Source organism: Trachymyrmex septentrionalis, unplaced genomic scaffold (genome assembly GCF_001594115.1).
Source record: "Trachymyrmex septentrionalis isolate Tsep2-gDNA-1 unplaced genomic scaffold, Tsep1.0 scaffold37, whole genome shotgun sequence".
Lineage (NCBI taxonomy): Eukaryota > Metazoa > Arthropoda > Insecta > Hymenoptera > Formicidae > Trachymyrmex > Trachymyrmex septentrionalis.
In genome coordinates this window covers 3,397,655-3,421,448 of record NW_017305536.1, presented here as the reverse complement: position 1 = coordinate 3,421,448, position 23,794 = coordinate 3,397,655, and the positions used below count along the sequence as shown (strand labels likewise).

Here is a 23,794-nt window from a genome sequence, read left to right as displayed (position 1 = left end):
AGTGGTAAAACAGGTTGTAAGACAAAGTGCAAATATAATTGTAAGTATATAAATGGCATATAAGTATAATCCCTCAAGTAGATGATAAGTAAAAGGCACATCATCTCAACAAATAATAATTCTAATTCTACAATTAGAAAATTACATCACTATCTTTTTTTATTTACATAACAACCAAAATTGTCAAACACGTTTACTTTTATGTTCAGGCAATTATAAAAACTTTCCTAATTTTATGACTTTTTGTGTAAAATAATATTAAAGTGATATGTATACATAATATAGAATATGTATACATAATCAAGATGCAGATGAATTTTTTTCATAACTATACTTGCTGAAAAATCTATTGTCGCAAAGTCCAACACATACCTACATGTGTAATATAAAGTGGTACATAAAAAAATAAATTTGTAGTCTGAGCAAAGATCGAGTTGTATTCTTCAAAGCTCTTGCTGCAACATAAATTTCCAAAACAGGCGACATCGAAAGTATAAACTGTGCATCTGTTTCATATATATTTAAAAAAATCATAGTTATTTCACACATAAAATTGTACTATAAATAAAGATACATGAGAGATATTTATGAACATTCCAAAATTATGTAGTGTATAGTATAGTGAGTACAATAGCTAGAAAGGAAGTTTGCCTTTGACATTACATTACAATGTACATAACTAATGTATATAATAATCAACAAATAAAATAGGTTAAAAATACATTTTAATAAAAACGCTTTCAAGCAACAAAAGCTTGCTTCAAGAAAAAGGAAACAAACTGGCCTATAAAAATACACGTTCAGTACTATTAACATACCCACAGAAGGTGGCGCGGGTCGAGCGGGTGGCTTAGACGATATATGAGTTGTGGCATGTGTGCTTGGAGCCACAATCTGTCTATTTTGTTGTAATGCTGTGTAGTATGATGAATAATGAATAACAGATCAGTTATGTCTGATAATTAATGTTTCATGACTAAAGTAATAACATTGATATGTTCAAATGATATGTTCAATTCAATTTATAAAAATGATGAATATTGATATATATGATATTGTAATAATATAGGCTTATTAAATATCAGTGATATGTTTGAATGAATCTAATAAGCAGCGAATATCTGAGCAAAGGTATATCTCTGGGTGCTTATAGACGCTCATATAAATCTCTTATAAATCGAAATTGTTTTTTGCTAGTTGACAAGGTATCACATAAGCATCTACTTGATAATCGTCGATCGAAAGATACAGGAAGAATGAATAATAAAAAAATGAATCAACATTTAATGATATATTACCTATAAGGGTATTTCCAGCCGTGGGTATCGCGCTTGCAACGGTTTGAGATACCATCGGTTGATGTCCACTTAAATTTACTAGAGAGCTAACATTACTTGGAGCGGTAGAACCATTCGGCAATCCAGTCAGGCTAGCATCGCCTAAAATATCTTACAATAAAATTTCACATATCTTGTGCATGTATAATTTTTACCTACCAGATGACAAAGACTTCAAACTCTGTACAAGAACAGGTGGCAGTACTTTGGGAATTTCGAAACCGCGCAGTTTCAAATTGATCAACTTGCATGCAATACTGAACTCATTTATATCCATCTTGCCATCTGCATCTGTATCTGATAATGCCCTATAAAAAACAAGGATTAGGAAACGCCTTACAAGGTAGATTCTAGACATTCCTTAAGTACCATATCTGTCCGAGAATAGCAGGCTGCAGTTGAGATCTAAGGAGGAATCCTTTTGCCTGCTCACCAGTGACAATTCCATTGATCGGTTTCAACGAATCAAATTGTTCTTGATATCTCAATCTTTCTCTAGGTTGGATCACCCAGGGGTCCATACCTGTGTATTAAATATATTTAGAATAAATGTATTGCATTCTCTGTATAATAAAAGGTTATTTTTTTCCAAAAAGTTCTGAACCAGTATCTCTAAAACCAGTCTAATAAATTAGAGCAAAATAAACTATATCTATTTCATTCTAATTTATTGCACCAGTTTAGAACAAAAAAAAAATGGAAAAAGAACAGACCTTCTGTCACTCATTTATTATACAAATATTACATTTATTATACAAAAGTATTGTATAAGGCTTTTGCCCAAGCCTGTCTGTATTGAGAAAAGAAACTTTTAAGTTACAAGATAAACTACTTCAAAATAAGAAATATATCAGGCATGATAATGTATACAACAGACGACATAAGTGATAACATACTTTCAGCCTGGCAATAATAAACAGCAGACATCAATAGATGATAGTATAATAAGTTAGTATAAATAAAATTCACCTGGAGTCTGAGGAGTGGACATTTTGGAGAGAGCTATATCTGCTGCACGATATTCGAGACAGTATCACGTTAGAACTTCACGTCTCTTGCAATCGAGCAATTAGTGGCGATAGTTCACGCCTTCAAGGTTAGCTTAGGTTAGGTCACGGTGATCGATCCTCGATGGCCTCGCAATGATGGGATTTATCTGGTAACGGAGAAACCAAGTCGGGGGATAAAGACCGAGCGGTCGAGCCGTGATTTCTATTTATTCGGATAACGATGTGTTGTACAACGGCGGGGCCACGAATCGAAGAGATTCCAAGATATCGAACGCGCTAGTTCGCCCACCATAGAAATAAATAAAAGGTGATTTTATCGCAGATATGCGAGCAAAGCGCTGACGTTACCGAATCTACGAGAGCCGCGTGCGTGACCCATTCCCATGTTGCGGAATGTTAATCGTAAACCACCCACCACCCGTCATTGAGCGACCTACGACCCGCCGTTGTCCATCCGTTGAGTCTACCTGAGATGTCAAATCTACCTCTCTATCCGTCCTCGCGTTCCAACTGTCAATCACGCGTCGTCTCCCGTCGTCTCCCGCGTGCGCGGCCGATGAACGATGAACGACGAAAGAATTGATCTTCCCTCCCCGCGCAGGGGAGAAAGAGGGACGGGAAAATCTGTCGCGAGAAGCTACCTCGACGCGATCGGGTCGATCGGGGGAGAACAAACCCGAACCGATCCACGACGAGATGATCACCACTGACCACCGCTAACTCACCCAGCTCGCGACCGTTCGTGCAACTACTCGCGCACGTCACTTTCACGAACGATCGGCCGCTCTCGGGACTCTTCGGCGAGAATCGATATCCCGCCTCCGAGACTGATTCCTGCGATCCGCGTGAAGATCGTTTGATTTCCCGTAAGAGAGAAAGAGAGAGAGAGAGAGAGAGAGAGAGAGAGAGAGAAAAGTTCGGGCAACGATACTCCCTCGAGTACGTGTTGCCGGAAGTACGGTCTCGTCGTTTAGAATGAGATTTAATTACACACGGCGATATACACACACACACACATACATACATACACGCGCGCACACACACACACGCACGAGGGGTAATCGCAGGCGAGTTTCATCAACTGTGACAAACGTCAGACCATTTGGATCTCCCCCGACTCCAGAGCTGTCCGGAGCGCACTTCAGATCGTAGCCGCGAAGGTTCGACGCGTTGCGGGAATTACAATCTGATCGAATATTATTTGTGAACTCTCGTCGATACATTCTTGCCGTGCGAGCGAGAGATTAACGAATATCGATGAAATATTTATATATTTAAATTTATCAGACGTACCTTTTCACAGCGGAGGACAATTAACGGTTAAACGCGGTCGAGGCCTATATACCGAACGGTGATACCAAATTACGAGAGCCCGACGGGGTACGCGTCCTTGACGATAATAGGTATTCTTCCACGCGTGCATATGTATGTATATACGTGGCACACGAGTTGGAAATTGCGGAGCATTGAAGAGCCACCGGCAGTCAAGCCGGAAACGCGAGCGTTCGCGAATGTTCGTGAATCAGCGGCGGATCACTTCAGATCGTTACACGTAAAAAAAGATTTTATTTGTTACCATTTTGTTTGCAAAGCAAATCGACCAATCACAGTTAAAAGTGTGGTCCTACGTTTTAAAATGCTGGACCACGATTGGTCGATATGCTTACGGTCTTACGGTTACAATTAAACATTTTTTACATGCGATGGCTTTTACGGAGCGCGATTTTGTCCCCGCGATTTTTTTCACAGTACTATCAAAATTGTTTTTGAAATGATGATTGCCTCTCTCTTTCCCCCTTTTTTTTCTCCCGCGTGTCGAGAAATTTTTCGTCTCTTTCTCTTTCCATGTTTCCTGATAACACGACAGATAGCCTTCGCTATCATGTTCTTTTTTTTTAAACCGTCTTCCAAAGAAAAAATGCCGGTCGAATCGATAAGTGGATGTTATTCGTTGCAACAGGATTTCTTTCTCGTCGATAAACTCGCCGGCCCGAGAGGGATCCGTCTAATGAGATAAATGTGATCACGACGCGCCGTTAGAAACGTCATTTATTGAAGCGTTTCATAATCAAGCGGCGACCTTCCCGTCGACGACATTGGCGTCTTCGTTGTTTTTTGTAGAGATTACCGTCTGGAACTCGGAAAAATTACAGGTATCGCCGATTAAGGCGAGACATCAATCTTAAGATGATTCTGCTCACTCTGTACACTCCGATACATTCGTCGCTTGCGCACGCGGGATCATTAATATTTGGACACACTGGCTGCGGTCGATTTGGACGCTTACGCGCTTTAAGCGCTTGTAATTATCATTCTGTCTTTATCGTTCATTAGATGTAAAATAAGAATAAAAGTATTGAAAAGCGCTGAAAGCGTTGAAATCAATCGCAGCCACCGACAGCTGAAGTTGCGCGTAGTCGAATCATTTTTAAAGCGCGCACTTTGCATTTAAATATACGCGCGTCGTGACCGCGTTAACTGTTCGGTTATAATTTACTTATGTGATTAAGGAGAGAGATCCTAAAGTCGTCTGATTTCACTGATTATTTTTCAAATAAATATTTTTCTAGTCAAGGCTTTAAAATCTTTTTCTGTAATTAAAATATAAATGATAATGTAATCCAAATACCGGTCGACTTTATGCAAAAAATGAAAAAAGGTTTGGTTTCTAGCGTCGACTTGTAACAATACTTTGCTTTACATATAGGTTTTATTAAAAAATCTATAAGAATCACTTTGTCTAATTTGTAAAATCCGTTCTGTATCTAAAATAACATTGTTTAATACGGATTTTAGACTATAAATTGGATAAAATAATTTTTATAGATTTTTTATCGCTGAAATCTGTAAATGAAATTGTTCTATCACAACACATTGTTAAGATTCTTTAATTGAAAAGTATTAAAAAATGCCATTTTCAGCATCTTTAGATTTAATTTTCTCAGAAATATGACGTAATAGAGCAATTTTATTTACAGATTCATTTTTAGAGACAAAAAATCTGTAAAAATTATTTTATTCTGTTCATAATCTAGAAAAAAAGTTTAAATTTGTCGAACAGTATAATCGGTAAAACAGACTATCCTGGCTACGTTTGGACGTTCACTTACTTTAAGCACTTATAATCGTCATTCTGTACTTTACTAGACAAAGCTAAAAATGGAGATAAAACAAGGATAGAAAACGTTCAAATTGAATGCAGGCTAATTTTTAGTGATATAGTAACATAATAGTGTAGTTATTTATTCTTGTTATTAGAAAGTAATTGTTAAACTACTATATCATTACCATATATATTACTATGTTTTATATATACAGCATATTTTTGTAACATTTAAAGACAAAAAGTTTAATGTGAAAATGTTAAGGCTATGATAATTTTTAAATAAAAAGAATTTAAAAATTACGAATGACAAGACTAGAATTTTGCGAGCTCAGCGATGGCAAGATGATCAATGTGAAGGTGCTGAATTTTGTTATTATCCACACAACATGTAAGGTTCGAGAAAATATTTTCACATTGCGACGTCATCCCTGCGAGCGCGCGAAATTCTATAATGAGGAAAACGTCCAAGTATTGCGTAGTTTACAAATGTTGCGAATGTTATTATCATTAGTTACGAAAAAAAATTTTAGTAGTTTTAATTGTAATAATGAAATTTTTGTGAAACATATCTTATTAATTATAAATTACGTTTCATTAATTATAAAATACATTTCTGTGAACTATATCTCATTAATTATAAAAAGATAAAATAAATAGTTTATTTGTTAGAACATTTTATATAAGTAAATATTTATTTCAAATATTTATTTGAAATAAATATATTTCTCACAAATAAATTTTTAAGTATCTTTTTCTTTAATTTAATCCTATCATTTGTAGTTCTTAAATTCTTTCCATTTGAAAATTAGTCTCGGCATTTTCATATTAGATTTTTCGTCTTAAAATGTTACAAAGGATCTTTTCAATATTTATCATCAGTTTTGAGACATCCTGTATATTACTTTAATATATATCACTGATACTGTTACATTATGAGATGTTAATTATTATTAATTACTATCAAATAGTCTACAAATTACTATCCAAGTCACGATATACTTAGAATACTTAGACGCGCAAATACTTAAATTAATGCGAAACACGCTCCTCGAACGTGCCTCGATAACATAGTCGATAGTCCTTATTTTGTGCCGAGGAGACTTATATTTTCAACATCTCGATCGATCTCTTGTGAATTGACCTCTCGGAATCAATTGTACCATTTAATCGAAGTTCTTTGTATTATTCCGCTTCGGTCCTGTTTCTTTTAATCCGTCAGACTGCGATCTCTCCTTACTCATCGTCTTGTCATTCCGACGGAGATAAATTTATCGGCGCCATCTCACGCATTTTTTTGCAGTGCAAACTTTACAATATATACGTATTGAGTAAAATTCAATGAAATCGGGTAAGAGTCATAGCAAAAAAATGTGAGGTCGCAAAGTGCAGAATTTTATCGCACGCGCGAGTTGACATATTTATGTTTATTATCACGAATAAATTGACAAGACTGCTTAACAAATGAGCGATAACGATGGATTACTGCAATATTTATACGACAGGCCATTATTGTGATTTTTTTACGAATAACTGAGCGTTTCTTTATTACACCGTATTTCGCTTTTCCGCGATTTCCTGTCAATTTAATTAATTATAATACGTCGAAGGACGTGTATTCACAAACATCGTAACATCGCTGATTAATTATCTCTTGTTTTCTTTCTTAGAATTACAAGCTAACAATCAGGATGACTTCGAACAGATTCGATTAATTTAACACTTTAAATAAGCAGTTCTTTTTTATGTCTACTTCTATCAAACTTTAATCTTGGCTTACTTTTTATCTTTTTTAATGCTAAGAATTAAGAAAATTATAAATTAGATTAATCTATAATATATTAATAAAAATGCACTGTTAAATCTACAGTGTCAAATTTAATGTGAGTCTGCTTCTATAACTCAACTATGACGCTGCTTCTACTTAATTATACTATTGCTTCTACTCAATTATGTCATTATTTTGCAGTAAAACAATGATTATATTTGACACTATATAGTGTCAAATTGACATGATAAGTGTCAAATTTAATTAACGTTTCAGTATAAAATAACGATATATTTAGTATAAATTTAACAGTATAATTAACAGTATATTAATATATAGATTTAGTGTGGACATAGGAATTAAACAAAGATAAACAGCAAATTGAACCGAAATCAAATCTATATTGGTATAGAAATGGAATTTAGTTGGTTACATTAATCGCTGATTAAATTAATTAAGATTTGGTTGACAACATTTTAAGAGCTTATTGGCTGCGTTTAGTAGAGAAAATTAATTCGTGAGCACTCAGTGATTCTTTAAAATGATTGGTTCCTACAATTAGAATTCCGCGAAGAATTAAAGGCAAAAACGAATCATATTAAAAAATTCGTGATTTGCCATTTCACATATGGTACGATTAAATGCATATGATACTGTATGATTAAAACAATCCGACGGGAATTCATTATGAATTGATTATTATAATAAATAAAGCAAATATTATTATATTTAATTTTCCTTTTTATAGCAGAACTTTATTTCCTGCATTTTGACATGAGAGATACTAAGTCATTTTATTATTATATGTATGTATATTTTTTTTTAAATTTCCATTGTATATGTTTACATATGTGCGTCTGTAAGAAAGTAATAGAAAGTAATAATAGCGAATTTGATTGGACACCGTATATGCGTACTTATTATAAATTAATGCATATTAAAATTGTTGTACGTCAATTCAATTTAAGTGTAAAATGTAGATATTTTGAATTATAAAGTTAATATTTCATCTAACAACATAATAAAGTGTACTGAGGATTGCGCAATTTAACTCGTTTCTGTATTTATATTAAACATACATCTTTATGTTAATTTATGTACAATGACTTTAATACATTAGTAGCGGAATTCCTTAATGTTCCATCGACAATTGTCGCTATCATTAACTAATGACAGTCAGTGACAGCCGCGTTTTTTTTCAGTATCATCCTTGACATTGGCTGTCGCTAATTAATGATAGCGATAATCGTCGATAAGATGTTAAAGAATCTTCCTGTAATGCGCACTGACAAGGGAATATCACAAAGGGTCAAAATCTGATTTTAATGAAATTTTGTATACTTAAGTATAGCTTATATAAATAGAATTGAATTTAGAATATTAATAGTGACAAATAAATAAAAGATTTTAAGAGGTGAAATATAAAGCTGTTTCCAGCTTTTCTTGTTATATCTCAAAAATTAATCGAAATATTAAAAAATATATGTAATACAAAAATTTTTATAATAATATTATCTCTATCGATCTACATCAATAATATTTTTAAAAATAATTTTGAAGATATGAATTTTGAAAAAAATTATTTTTTTTAAATATTATTTATACAGATCAATATGTAGAAGTAATTTTATTATAAAACTTTTTTATTAGACATTTTTTTATATCTCGAATAGTTTTTTAGATATAATGGAAAAAAACTGAACTGCTTTATATATAAAACATGATTTTATTATTTAAAACGTTTATTTCCCGTTACTGATTTTTTCCAAGGATGGCAAATAAAGTAACGCCACTATTTTTATCGTTATTTTTTTATAATAACGATTTGATCATACTAGTAATTTGATAATCACGATTTTTTTTTATGACTGTGACAATATAAACTAACTATAACAATATAAACTAACTTTAACACTTTAACTAAACGTTAAGATGTTAAAGTTAGAAAAGTCACTTTAAAAGTCACTTTAGTAAGCAACTTATTCATCATTACGCGTTTACTTACTGAACATAATTATGTTTACTGAAAAAAAGTAATTTATAATGAATAACGAGTAACGTTACTCATTACTCGTTACAAATTACTTTTTTTCAGTAAGTACACGTTATTATGACAAATAACGAGTAACATAATGATAAAAACTAATACGTTACAAATACCAAGTTAGGCTGGGTTGTTCCACTTTTTGATAAACTTCAACTCACTACCTCACTCTCTTACTCTCTCATGTTCTTACTCTTTTATTCTTTTGTTTATTGAATAAATTACTACATAGTTTTTTTGAAACTGGAATAACCGGCCCTTAATCGAGTGATTTTCCAACCCGTTACGAGTAATGATCGAGAATCCCATTTCCAATCTTAGTATTAACATATTACAATCATAAAAAAATTCGTCATTATAATCAAATTGTTATTATAACAAAGTAACAATAAGGAAAGTAACGACATAACTAATGCGTTACTTGCTATATCCTTGCTTTTTTTTTAAATTTATAGTAATATAATTTGAAGTATATAAAATTTCATTAAAATCAGAATTTGATAATTTGCGAGATCCTCTTATCAATGCGTCCAATCAAATTCGTTATAAAGTAGCGCGAATTTTGTTTTCCAAACGGTACGCGTGCAACGTGAAGTTGTTAAGTAGTGAAATTAATAGCGATAGCGCGGATACGTGTAGTGTATGCGCAAGTGGGATAATATCGCGATAAGCAAGTATGCATGTCACTCGACTACGACTTTTTGTTCACGAGCAATACTCGCTGTTTATCATCGTTAAAAGTGCACTATACGAGTGCATTAAATTATATCGCTCTTGAATAATGTGCAAAGCGTTTCACAGAACATGAGCGCAATGGCGCGAATGTTGGGGCGGAATATTATCATACGAAAGAGAGACACGAATCTTCGATTTATCGAGAGACAGCAAGATATTTCACGGAGACAGCCTGAAAGGGCTGTCGTTATTGACAATTTTCACCACACCCGGTGGTGGCATATTGTACGCTATCGTCATCGGTTTTCGGCGCCGGCGCCAAGTACCATCTTCCCCTTCCGACTGCGCTATCGAGGGTTTTCGGATGTTTCCGCGCGCGTTCACCCTACATCGGATTGAACATGCATAGCCAACCAACTTCGCGACGTTGACTCGTCGCGTTTTACGTACGCACCCATCGTGTCCGTGTGTGTGCGTGCATGTAGTACGTGCGTACGTGCATGCGCGCGCGCACGTGCGGTACACGTGTCTGACGTGTTCATTGGTGTCCGTTCGACACGCGTTTCTTCCTTCCCCCCATCGAAATTCGCGGTCTCATGGCAGAGGAAGGTATAAGACGGACCAGACGATCGAACGTGCATACGGCCGCACGAGGTGTGTACATCGACACTGCACCGGGTGCATCGCGGCGGCTTCCCTTCGACGAGGGCTATCGATCGGACAGTGCCGCAGCGAGGGCAACCATCGGCCGACCACCGGCCGGCATAACGTGGTGCATGATGTCACACCGGCTCGCCGGAGCCAGCTAGAGTCCAGTCAGCCAGCCAGCCAGCCACGCCGAGAAGGTGCGGGGAGAGTTACGGCGCGACCAGGCGCGACTCGATATTACCACAAGTTCGACTCGACCGTGGAAGTGCCAGGCACGTCCGTCAGAGGAGAGGAGAGAAAGAGAGAGAGTGGGTAATTACATCATCGTCATTTTTCTGAATGGAGAATCGACTTGGAGTAGTTGGGACTTGGGAGTCGGCGAGTGGCCGAGTGGCGCCGACGGCGCTGACGCCGCTCGCGCATTACGCGAGTGTCAAACGGCCTCCTCTGCCCTTCACCCGCTCCTTCTCTTGAACCGTCGTTGGATTATATCGAATGATAATCCAGTTGATTGGATCAAGGAATTGCTCAGTTATAGCAACAGTCGAATAATCGGAAGGCTATATATTCTCGTTAGTCGTCCGGAATGAGGAAACGCACGCGAGTATCGTGTTGCGTACCACTTATGTATGTATTTGTTTCGGCGGAAGTTGCTCTCTATTGTGCATACGATAATTATATATATGTGAGAGTAATCTGACCTCAAGGACCTTTATTGTAAAAAAATATACTACTGCGGAACTTGCGGCGAGTAATTGGAGGTGATCGGAATTCTGATGTCCGACGAACGAGTATCGGTCACGCATCCGCGTGTTTGCGTCCCACGTTTGCCACCTAGGAATTCTCAGCCCACGTTAACGTCGCGCAGTCATTATTATTCTCTCTCTCTCGTCTATAGTAACTTGATACACACATTTTACAATGAATCGTTACTTAAGCTTAAAGGCCAGTATTCACAGTCGATTCTTATTTAAAATTATCTTATTTAAAATTATCTTATAGATCTTAGGGCAATCTTAAGATATCATGAACAATCAGAGGACGGTATTCATAGGATCTCACCAATTCTTAATTAGTCTATAATTGATCGATTAGGTATCAACCATGATTGATCAATTCTGCTGAACAGTAAATATAATTTGGTTGATATAATCAGTTCCATTGTAACAATCGATCGATTAAGTTAATCGGAGTAGATAAGACCGGCCCATAGTCTGTTCTTATTTTAAGTAATTAACTTAAGTAATGTCTTAAGATGCTGATACAGCCGTCTGATTGGCTTATGCTCGTTTCTATCAATGTAGATTAATTTTAATCTCGTTTTTTTTTTAATTTACTCTTCGTCTTTTTCTAATCTTTAGAACTAGAAAAAGACGAAGAGTAAGTTGAATTAAGATTAAAGTTAGCATATGTGGAAATGGTGGAAATGGGTATTATAATCACATCTTAAAATTGTACTTAAAACAGTCTCAAATATATTATAAGAATTAACTATGAATACCGGCCTTATTATTAAAGAGAGCCTTATTAGCATTTTAAAACTTTACTCAAGATAGTTGTGAAATAAGAGACTATGAATGTGAAAATCACAATCACAATTGAATGTGAAAAGAATAATTAACTATTAGCAAATTTAGTTGGACGTACTAGTGCATATGAAAATTGTACACTGATTTAATACATGTAAAAGTAAAATGCAAATATTTCAAATTGTAAAATATCTCTTTTACTTAACAGCACATTAAAATGTATTGAGAATTTTATGGTTCAATCTTTTTATATTTATATTAAATATTTTTACGTTAATTTGTACAGTTTTAACTTTAACCTTTAGACTTTGCATTATAATGTACATCAATTTGAAGACATTGAAATCCATTGAAATTATTTAATTCTGTCAAGAGATACATCATCTAAGAATGTATATAACAATGTATATGTTGGAGAAAGAATCAAAATTTTGAAAAAAATTAATTGCTTAATATGAATTAGTTATAACAGTATAAATTGAATTAAAAAAAATTTTTTTAACATGGTATCAGATCTGAAGGAGTTAATCTGAGCATTGAGTGCATCCAGTGCATCCAATCGAATTCTCTATTAGATTGATTAATTTTTTACGACTTAAAGCTTAGGTAATGGCTTATTGTAAAAAGTCGAATAGTTTTATAATTCCGCTATTCCATAGTTTTGTTTGCTTCCTAAGAACAAGATATTGGAATAAAAGTCTATCGTTTTTTAGATGTTAATTTGGAACTTTGTACCTTGCCAGTCTCTCGAAAATTAAACCTAACGAAAACCGTTAGATTAAAAATGTATTGCTAGTCAATCGATCGAATATAATTGGAAAGGAATGGACGTGAAGGACGTTGATGCACACGTAAGAACCTGCTGAAATATTAAATGACGAAAATTGATGAAATAATAAACGGAGGCATGTATTTGCAATTTGCGGAGCAAATAACGAATGTGTTTAGATTTGCACGCCTGGGCATGTAGATAGAACCGTTTGTAATGGGAATACTGATCGGAATTATTTCGTTTTCCTTAGAAAACACAATAAAAATGTAGAATATAATTGAACAATTCTGATTGGAATCCATTCCAAACAATTCCATAATACGTCTTCAATTATAAAATTTTTAGAGCGGAAACGTGAAAGTGAAAATTTTTTTAGTGTGTACATTCTGGTTAAAAATTAGAATTTTCTGGTTGAATCTATCATAATTCTAGTCAAGATATATACAATCAGAATTATGATTGATATGATCAGAATTTTCTGGTTTATTTATTTTCCAGAAATTTTTCTCAGTTTTTATATACATAAAAATTTTCACTTTTTATGTTTTCGCTCTAAAGAAAAAGTTATATGATTTATTCTTTAGGGTTTTATTTTTGAAAAATATCACATACGAAAATAGGAAAATCTATAATATACATAATGTACGCTATAGTATTTCCCTACATATTGCTATGCAATATAAAGCTAGGCTTACACTAGTGCGTGTAAATAAACATGGACATAAGCGATATTTGAAGATGTTTGCGGCGTGACAGAGTAATAACGTCATATTTGCTGCTAGACGCATACTCGCGTCACATCGTTGCACATTTCTGACCTTAAACCCCTTTAACGCGCAGTTTTATTTCTTATGTAAGTGCTGACTAAGTCACGACGTCTCGCGATAGCCGCAACGTAAAATATGTCGTTTTGTTTGCAAATTAGCGGTGCTTTCGCAATAATCTTAATGGAAAGCTAATTTATAGGTACACGTGTAAAATTTTGTCCGAAAATGGTTATTAATGAGAAGTTCTCCATGAGTATAAAAAAAAAAGAATATTTTACTGAAGTAACCGCAATGCTGTCTTAAAATTCTTTTCTTCTTCACAAATTATGTTTTCAAAACATTTTTGCATTCATATAAGATGTTTATAGAACTTATTCCTATGTATGCCAATATATTAGTACCGCATATTAACTTCTCTTGTGAAATACGAAAGACAGAAAAAAATTATTGCTAACTATAAAAAAGGGGGAAAAATGAGAACAAAGAAGTAAAGATATATGTACACATTCTACATATATCTATTTTTTCTCTTTTTTTATAGTACATTTTTTCTGTCTTTTGTATTTTAAATTTAAAATGTATTATATGTTGACAATTTTCTATATATAATCTTAACACTTGAGAGGATGTCATCCTATAAGAGTGCATGAAGTGGCGATATCTTAACTATTTACGTTTTTCTTGCATTTAACTGGAGATGTGATAGAATAAATCAGGAGTTATCTCGCACAGAAATAGATAAGTATAGTGCGTTTATAGGTGTTTTAAGATAAGCTCTCTAAAAATAAACTTACAATTATAAAAGATAAGAACTGCAAAAAGAATATATATATATATAAACAGATAATTAAAAGAAAAAAAAAGTACAGGAAAAAGATGTGAGTATAAAAAAGAAAAGAGGAACAAAGAGAGAAAGAGAGAAATAGAAACTTCGTCTATTCATCTTTGTCTTTCGTTTATACGCTCTAAAAACAGCCACGTTGAGCTCGAGTGAAAAACCGAGACAAGCCAGACCAGAAGTAGAGGCAAACACCTTTCCTGTTTTCGCGGCGTGGCTACCAAGAAGGCGAGGTATTGCGGCACAGCGTGGCGCCCTTGCAAGGACAGCAGCCTTTTCAATGTATTCCAGCTCGTGAATTTTTAACTCACTCTCCATTACGCGTTTCACCGAGCCAAATTCAATTTGAAACGCGCCCGCGTAACGATGAATTTACCTGTACGATTAGCAGCAAATAGGTGTGTTTGCTGATGACAACATTTCGAGTCTATACGGATTCTCCGAACTGTATCGATGCTGAAAGTGGTATCGTCTACGATACTTTCATTGAGAATAAATTATCATGCTGGGAAAGACAGACGGAAAGAAATATCTTACAAATATCCTACAGTTAATGAACGTTGCATGAGACGAATAAGGCAGAGAGAGAAATAGTATGTTCTTCTATCAGAAATAGAAAAAAAAAAATCTCTAAATTTCTTGATTTAGAGATGTTCCTCCTTCTCTTCTTGTTTCTTCGTTTTACTCGCCGGAACGCGACTCCCTTCAGCAGCCGCGTCCAGCAGGAAAGGTAACCATTAAAGCCTGTCCAGATGGATTTGCATAAAGCGTAGGTACACACAAGGAGAAAGGAGCAGCAGCCGATCATGCGTCTAAGGAACGCAATTGGCATCCTTCGCGTTAAGCAAAACTCGACCTAGATCGGTGGATTTTTTTTTCTTTTTGCGCGCGAGAATGCGGGTTACGCGGTTATGCAAATCAGGCAAACAAACCTTTTGCGCGATTCTCTCGATGTGGCGCATTTTACGCTTATCAAGCGCGTGTATCTTGAATTGATTGAAAAAGAAGACGAAAATACCAGCAAGCACGTTGAAAGTTCTCGAGCCGCTGTCTTCTTGCACGCAATTGCTACGCTACAGTTTAAACAGGTGATCACTCTTTCCTGACTTTCAAGAATCAACGTAAAGCGGCTACGTTTGTAACAGGACCTCTATTATCACGTGTAATTGGAGCATGGCTCTAATCAGAGTTAAAATGAAAGCAACATGCTAACTCATGTTGAGGGTAACATTCGTTTTTCATTAAATATTTACCATACCTGTCTTGATTTATTTGTTTATCGGTTACGCTTCATACATAATTCGCATTGCGTTTACCATCAGGTGTACTCTCGTGAGAGCCTTTGACAGAGGACTGTTTGCTCATTAGAGGAGCGGCTAATGCAGAGCGACGACTTCGGCCGAGACACCGGAGTCATTCTTTTTCTTTCTTTCTCTCTCTCTCTCTCTCTCTCTCTCTCTCTCTCTCTCTCTCCCTGTTCCATTCGCACTCGCGAGAAACCAGTTGCGATTTTTCACGCAGTGGGAACTAGAAGCCGTTCCCTACTATAAATAGCCTTCGGGTTTCGCACTGGGGCCGACGAAGTCGGCCTCCGACACGGCGACGGCGGTAACAGTGGTGGCGATGATGGTGATAGCGGTAGCAATGTCTGGGCCGGTATTACTGACATGTGGCATTTCTGTCGCGTGCGAATAATCGTCCATCTATTTTTCAGCTGAAGCTTCATTCCTTTTTATGCCATAAATTGATACTTGTGGAAAAAGAGGGTGAATCGCGAGATATCGCATCGAGTATTAATATATGTATGTGTCTATGCAGGTAGACGCGGCAGGAACGCGACGGAGGGAGCAAAGAGGGTCCATGCCGCGGCCTACGTTGGAATTTTTATTAGACGAGAAGGAGAGGCACCGTCACGGGCAATCGATTGACTCCGCTTGATGAAAGTACGAGGCGACAACCAAATTTAGAGCGTATAAGATTAGAACTGTTAATTGTCGAAACTGTCCGTTTCGTACGCAGACAGAATGTTCCCATACGTCCTCCGTGAATTTCGCAATGCGAGAACTAGAGACATAGCGGAATGGTATGCAGCTGTAACCCACTTTGTATCTTTTTGCAAGAGAATTATTACGCTCATTGAAAAATATATTTTATTTTAACGGATTACGCGTCACGCGATTATGATGCAGAACGAAGTCTACGAAGGAGGCTCGGCTAGTGGAATATATGCATATGGCAAACAGGATTGTTTTAGCTGTGTATTTCTATCGAATTCTCGCGATAACGTAATCTTATCTTAGGAAAGCTAGCCTCTATTAAGTATTCAAATAAGCCACTTATTTCACCTAGTTACAATAGGGTAGAGCGGGGCTATTTCATCCACTTCTCACGATACTTTTATGTTTCTGAGCAGCGTAGACTAAACATTTAAAGGCCATACTTATGCAAGAAGCAATTATGATTGTAGTTATGATAAGGTTGTTACTGCAAAATGTTGTATTGTTTGTTGCCATAAATTTTATTATTACTTTAAGGTTGAAAATGACAGAATAGCCTCGCACTACTCTATATTATTTACTTTCATATCTCATTTACAGAGTCCATAAATAATCAACTAGATCGTTATTCAAATAATTGTGAAAAATAATCACGATACCGATGATAATTGAATCTGCGAAATTTTATAGCATGCAAGCTTTCGAAGAGGATACGAAAACACAGTATGTTGCAAATGCCGCATTAGACGGAGCATTTTTTTATTAGTAGTTTCCTTGCTCCATTGCCTTATAAGTTGTGACATGCCTTATCTCTCGCATCGTCCAAAATAGGATCATTCCGTGGATCGCACGAAACGTCGCTTTGAAGCGAGCACGTGACTCATACAGCACAGAATTTGCAGCAATATCGCTGCAAAATCTCTGCAATGCTGCTGCAATGTGCAACTTCGTGCTATAGAGGGAATGATTTAAAATCATTTCGCGGAGAACATAGTCAAAAAGCCGAAGGCCAAACAGCCCGAATACAATCATCTGAGCATAATTCTGATGATCGGTTTACCGCATTCAGCAAAAATAGATATGCAGGGACAGCTTAGGAGTACATTGCGACAAGTATTATAGCTATACACGCGACGCACCGACCAGTTCACGTGCTTCTGGCTCTCGAGGGGAATATGAATTCGAGTGTGACTGACCCGACAGAGGCTGGTCTATCTCTTTTTTTTTTTTTGTTTTTACTTATCATCCATTTCGCCCTCGACGAAGACTCGCCGCCGCCAAAGGCCTCGAGGGGACGTGTCGGGTCACGACCGATTTTGACAAATCGAGATCCGCCTCTATCCAGGGGGAGGAGAAGTAAAGAGTGAAACGGAAAGAAAAAAAAAGATCTCCCTGAACCCATTGGAGGTACCAAGTACACCGAGCCGAATCTAGCCGCCGCCGCGCTGAATCGCGGATCGAGGAATCTTCGGCGAGCCGAGTCGTATCGAATTGAGTCGAGTTGAGCCGAGTCGCGCTGATCGCGCCTTTGCCGCAGCGAACCACGCCGGATCGCGCCGGCTAAAGCATGTGGCCAGTTTCCGTCCGTCCTTGATGCGCGCAGGGTTGTGTTCCATTGATAAGTGCGAGATCTCGTTTCGTGTTCGCGGTGCGACAGCTCACCTGTTTGCATTTTGAAAGAACTACCTGGACTGAAGACGCCGTCCACCACGTCGTCGCTGATTACTTGTGTGCGATCGGTGCGGAATCGTTATTAGATGTAGATTAAACGTATAGATAATACGGATATTTCGTATGCTTGGCTCATGCGATATCGCGACGTTGCGTTAAACTCGACTGTGTTCAATCGTTGTCGCGGTATGAACGTTTCAAAATTTTTTTCCTGGAGCGTTACATGTTTGGAAAGTTATTTCAAAGCCAGGATATTAGTTTTATATATTCGCACTTTAGCGATTTTGCGAAAATTTAATATTAACGCGAGAATTACCAAAAATATTTATTGATTATTTGTTATTTGTATTATGACAAGATTATTATTCATTATGATGTTTGATTTTGATTTGTGTCATAGAATCGCATGTAAATATCTACAAACTTGAAAGAGAAAAGGTGCAATTTGTACGTACCGTTGTGCGGAAAATATAGTCTTAGAGGAATTTTTAGTGCGAGTAATTCGACGAACAGTAAAATGAAAAGGAGAAAAGAAATTGACGATATAATAAACGATCGGTCGGTCAATAATTGCTGATATTATTCATTTGCCGCCTTTTTTTTTTCTTTCGAGTTCTAATCTGAAGACAATTGTATCAATTGTATCAATGACGATCCATGCGGATCGTCTGTCCGCGAGTCTAATTAGTCGGAACGGGTCCCAAGTACATTAAAAGCTGCTACGCACAGGCGTAATGTTCGGTTGGGCTTGATATTAAACCTTGCGATTTTTTGTCAAACTTCTCCCTTTCTCTCTCTTTTACATAGCGTTGTTACGCAATGCGCGCGCGGACTAATGTTATAAACAACATTGCATACTCGCGACTGCTTTTATATATATGAATGACGAATTAGTCTTCAATGACGAATTTGTCATGGAAAATTATAATGAATTTGAAAAAAATCGTGCGAACAATTGAAAGCGTCAATTAAAACTATACATATTAAAAAATATACAGGTATCACTTTTTGACACACCACACTTCTGAGCAAATAGATCGAATTAAATTGAGTCGAAAAATCCTCTATTATTTTGCAATTTTTTTAATAGTTAACGAAATATTAATTTCTAAGTAATTTCTAAGATTGTCGAATAAGCGGATAAAATCGATACATAAGACAACTTTAAGATTTTAAGACAACTTTAAGACTTTGAGTCCTTAAAGTTGTTTCTTAAAGAATTCTTAAAGATAATCTTAAAGTTTTATGTGATGAGTTTAAACATTCTGCTCGGGTAATTCTGTATTGGGTAATTTAAAAAATTACAAAAATTGCAAAATAGATAGAGGACTTTTCGACTCAGTTTAATTTGCTCTACCAACAAACGGTGTGTTAAAAAGTTTAGAACATCCGTATATGTGCATATAATTTTTTCAATATTTTTCTAGTGTCTATATTATTTTTCATAGTCTTTTTGACACACCACTTCTAAGCAAATAGATCAGATGAAGGAAAAAAATCCTCTATTATTTTGCAATTTTTAAAATAGTTAACGAGATATTAATTTCTAAAGTAATTTTAAAAATTGTTTTTTTTTTTAACCCTCACGATTCTTAAGAAATGCAAAAATGAGCAAAAATGAGCAAAATATAAAATAACATATAGTAATAAAATATATAATAATAATATATATAGATAAGATAAAATAATAAATAGTTAATACAGAGATATCAAAACATATATTCTAATTTCTTTTTAGCTGCCGTCGTTTTGCCTGAAAGTCGATTTAAAGGAACGCCCAATGTGTTCGAAAGTCCAATAAGCAATTTTGGTCGTCTCTACCGTTGTTGGATCGAGCCTTACAGCTAGGAATATCTCGAGGAGCGTATCGAGGAGTGCCCTCGTGAACCGCGCTGCACGCGTCTATTTCTTACAGCCACTTCCAAATGTCATGATGAAAAAATTCTCGTGACACGAGATAACGATGTCAAAATCGATAGAATATTATTAAAACGTTTCGTCCGTTACGAACGAAGTCGTTAATCGTGCGCCGATTAAATTCCAATAGAGAGATATTTTTATTTACAAGGATTCTAATAAAATCTTTCTCTCGCGCATTGAGAAATATCGTAAATACGGAAACGCAAGATATACTCCGGACGAAATGGCGTACGACGATGTTATTCTTCGTATGGGCGAATTCGGTCGCTATCAGCGTAGGATTTATCTTCTACTCTGTCTTCCAGCAATATCGTGCGCCTTTCACAAGCTAGCTGGCGTATTTCTCGGAGCCAAAATGGATTCAAGGTAACAGTTCGAGTAAACGTGACGATAATTACATGATAGATTACGAGGAATTTAAAACGGTAAAACGAGAAACTCCTTTACCTCCAGGTGTTTACTTCCACACGAGAACGCGGAGAACGTCACGTTTCATCTAAGCCAGGATGTATTGAACGCGAGCTATCCATGGGACTACGAACTCCGAGGATGGTCCCAGTGCATGAGGCGTGACATTATCGGCCTCGCGAATGGCACGATTATTGGAACTGCTATTGGTAACGGCACCGAAGAAGGAGGCATCAGTAGTTGCAAGCAGTATGTGTACGACAGAAGCGTGTACAAAAGTACAACCACTTCCGAGGTATGGAATAATTATTTAGTCGTAGTTTTCGCGAATTAAAATCTTGTTATCACTCGTGCGCGTTTTTCTCGAATTCAATACAATTCTTGTACGAATGAGATACGAATAGAAATCAGACGGATAGAAATTGAATTTAAAGAATACCTATTAAACAAATGATAGATAATGTTTTTTTTTTGCAGTGGAACTTGGTCTGTGACAAGGCGTGGCTGAGAGCGACGGGGGACTCGTTGTTCATGGTAGGAGTCATGATTGGCTCGATGATATTCGGCGGTTTGTCTGATAAATATGGTCGTAGACCAATTTTCTTCCTGTCTTTAGTCATACAGCTGGCTGGCGGTATACTAGTCGCTGTCGCGCCCGAGTTTATTTCCTACGTAATCTTCAGGCTAATTGTTGGCTCAACCACCAGTGGGGTGTTCTTAGTAGCTTATGTCATAGGTAAATTTACTGAATATGATTACCAATATCATAAGAGTTAATTATTGAATTTTTTTACCAATATCATTTGATTTATTATTTACAATTTAGCGTTTTGTCGAATAGGAGCTTTTGAGTATCTGTTTTTAAAATTACGCGAGCGAAAAGAGATTACATATAAATGTAATTATTTATCTCTTCCAGCTTTGGAGATGGTCGGACCGAAAAAGCGGCTAATAGCCAGTGTCGGTTGCCAATTATTTTTTACTACCGGATATATACTCACCGCTGGCTTCGCGTATTTTATTACCGACTGGAGAATGCTGCAAGTAGCTATCACTGTACCAAGTATCGCGTTTCTACTTTATTGGTGGTACGACATAGAATAGATGTATTCCAAGTAACATATAATTCTGGAGCCGGCGTTGCTATTTACAAAGTGATCTGATTCACGGTAGGTTTATTCCCGAGTCCGCTCGATGGCTTCTAACGAAAGGCCGACTCCAAGAAGCGAAGGATTTGCTGCAACGTGCTTCTTTGGAAAATGGTGTAGAGATGCCGAGCGAGGCTTTAGATATGCTTCTTAATAATAACAGTGAGGATAGTATGCCCGATACGAAAAAGCCTTCGCTCTTCGATCTATTCCGTTATCCAAACTTAAGGCGAAAGAGCATTCTTCTGTTTTTTAATTGGTACGATTGCTTTGTTAATTATTTCATATATTTTGTTTTTTATAAGTCTATTTTTTTTTATTTCTACACTAGAATTCTCTCACTTTCGCGAAATATCTAACATATACTTATCTTATTTTAAGTTCCAAAAGTATGTACATACTAGTTTAACCACAAAAAACAGACCTTTTGTTTGATTTGTTTCTGTGCTAATTTTGATTTTTTTATTCATATAGGCTCGTTAACAGTGGCACATACTATGGATTGTCTTGGCACGCGTCTAATCTTGGTGGTAACGACTACGTCAATTTTGTAATATCGGGGATTGTGGAAGTACCGGCATACACATTCCTGATTTTTACTCTGAATCGCTGGGGCAGAAAGATCATTATTTGTGGATGTATGATGTTATCCGGCTTAGCATTACTTGCCACGTTATTTATCCCTGCCAGTAAGTATAACTTGATAATTTGATATAAATTAACAATTTTATTTATTCATGATGATTTTATATTTTCTTATATGTATGTTCGAATAAAACTATTTTTGCTATTTGCGAAAAAAGGTTTTTTTAAGTGAATTCAGTATTTACATTAGAATAAATCTAATAGCTAATTATCTTAATAATAAAAATGTCAATAAACAAATTTGTTTGTTTTCAGATATGCCGTGGTTAATCGTTTGTTCAGCAATGATAGGAAAACTTGCTATTACCTCCTCCTATGGCGCAATTTATGTGTTTACTGCCGAACAATTTCCGACTGTCATTCGAAACGTCGGATTGGGCGCGAGTTCCACCTTTGCCCGAATTGGCGGAGTTATCGCTCCATATGTTAATCATTTGGTATGTTATTTATCACGCTATTTTTGTCAATATCCAGATATATATAGAAACTTCCGAAGTAAACATATCATGTCCGATATCACATTACGTGAAATCATTAATGTAGCATATTATCTCTAATCGCTCCAGTCTGAAGTATGGATGCCATTACCACTGGTTATATTCGGATCTTGCGCCTTATTTGGTGGACTAATGTCTCTTCTTCTTCCGGAGACTCTGAACAAAAAACTTCCTGAATCGATTCAAGATGGTGAACTTTTTGGAAAGTAAGTCTTCCCTGTTTCGTCTATTCCATGTAGTTTATTACTTCAGGTATATAAATAACATGTCCTTGGACAAATTTTTTTTAGGAAACCGAAGAAGAAGAAGAAGAAACAACAGTTGATGCTCGAACAGCTAAATGACGTAGAAATAATAAAACCGTTGAAAGCGCAAGAGAAACAGAATGGTGTACATGAAAAACAGAATGGATGACATTAATTTACGAACATCAATGTCGGTATTACATTCAAAATATGTATCCGATTCCCATCTGACCATACTTTAGATGTCTGCCACATGCAGTACACACGCCTACAGGGAACTTGGTAACGCGGTGATACCATCGAATTTCGGTCTGAACTTCTAATACCTACAATCAATTAACATCTATTCGTTCTTGGTCGAGCGATCGTATCTCAAGTGAGTTGGATTAGACGAAAAATTATTTATACAGAAACAAAAGTTAATCAACTATCAGAAGATACGTACACTTTGCGTTCTAATACTTTGAAAATAAATACGATGATGGCGTTTATTTAGATGTCACCATAATGTGTTGCGATAGTCCATAAACGATAAGAATTCTGTCGACAAACATCACTATCTCGACGTCATCTAAACGTCCTTTATAAATAATGGCTACGGATTATGTATGAAACATTGCAACTTATCAATATAAAAACTTTTGCTAATATTTTTCCTTTCTGCTTATCTCCTTTATTCCATTGACAGCTTTAAATATCGCTTATCAATAGCGATTGTCTTTGACATCAGTAATGAGCATGTCTAATAAAACGTCTTATTGTATTGATAACT

General features: G+C 36.0%; 2 protein-coding genes across 18 annotated transcripts in view; one reads left to right on the top strand and one right to left on the bottom strand.

Annotated features, from left to right (window-relative positions):
• LOC108750637 (intersectin-1) overlaps nucleotides 1-3,775 on the bottom strand; it is a 19,045-nt gene extending 15,270 nt beyond the window's left edge. For 6 of the 12 annotated variants that reach the window (XM_018490209.1, XM_018490212.1, XM_018490211.1 and 3 more), the window contains exons 1-5: nucleotides 2,307-3,108; nucleotides 1,707-1,860; nucleotides 1,497-1,645; nucleotides 1,299-1,439; nucleotides 819-914 (exon numbers count right to left, since the gene is read on the bottom strand). In XM_018490209.1, the coding sequence (XP_018345711.1) occupies nucleotides 819-914; nucleotides 1,299-1,439; nucleotides 1,497-1,645; nucleotides 1,707-1,860; nucleotides 2,307-2,328 (562 nt within the window). In that variant the 5' untranslated portion in view covers nucleotides 2,329-3,108. Of the gene's footprint in view, nucleotides 1-818; nucleotides 915-1,298; nucleotides 1,440-1,496; nucleotides 1,646-1,706; nucleotides 1,861-2,306; nucleotides 3,109-3,640 lie in introns of those variants that run through there. The other 6 variants (XM_018490218.1, XM_018490219.1, XM_018490210.1 and 3 more) reach the window with 5 other exon arrangements.
• A 66-nt stretch (nucleotides 3,776-3,841) lies between these two features.
• On the top strand, nucleotides 3,842-23,665 carry LOC108750638 (organic cation transporter protein-like). 6 transcript variants are annotated; one of them, XM_018490223.1, is made up of 11 exons: nucleotides 3,842-3,899; nucleotides 16,310-16,434; nucleotides 19,898-20,445; nucleotides 20,533-20,782; nucleotides 20,965-21,223; nucleotides 21,407-21,575; nucleotides 21,661-21,894; nucleotides 22,110-22,324; nucleotides 22,536-22,717; nucleotides 22,847-22,983; nucleotides 23,068-23,665. In XM_018490223.1, exons 3-11 carry the CDS (start codon nucleotides 20,303-20,305, stop codon nucleotides 23,189-23,191), a joined length of 1,713 nt encoding a protein of 570 aa, XP_018345725.1. In that variant the 5' UTR covers nucleotides 3,842-3,899; nucleotides 16,310-16,434; nucleotides 19,898-20,302; the 3' UTR covers nucleotides 23,192-23,665. The 6 variants fall into 6 exon arrangements, with proteins under 6 accessions (XP_018345725.1, XP_018345727.1, XP_018345724.1 ...); XM_018490225.1 differs by lacking the exon at nucleotides 3,842-3,899 and adding an exon at nucleotides 10,412-10,893; XM_018490222.1 differs by lacking the exon at nucleotides 3,842-3,899 and adding an exon at nucleotides 10,412-10,897.
• The last annotated feature ends 129 nt before the right edge of the window (nucleotides 23,666-23,794 follow it).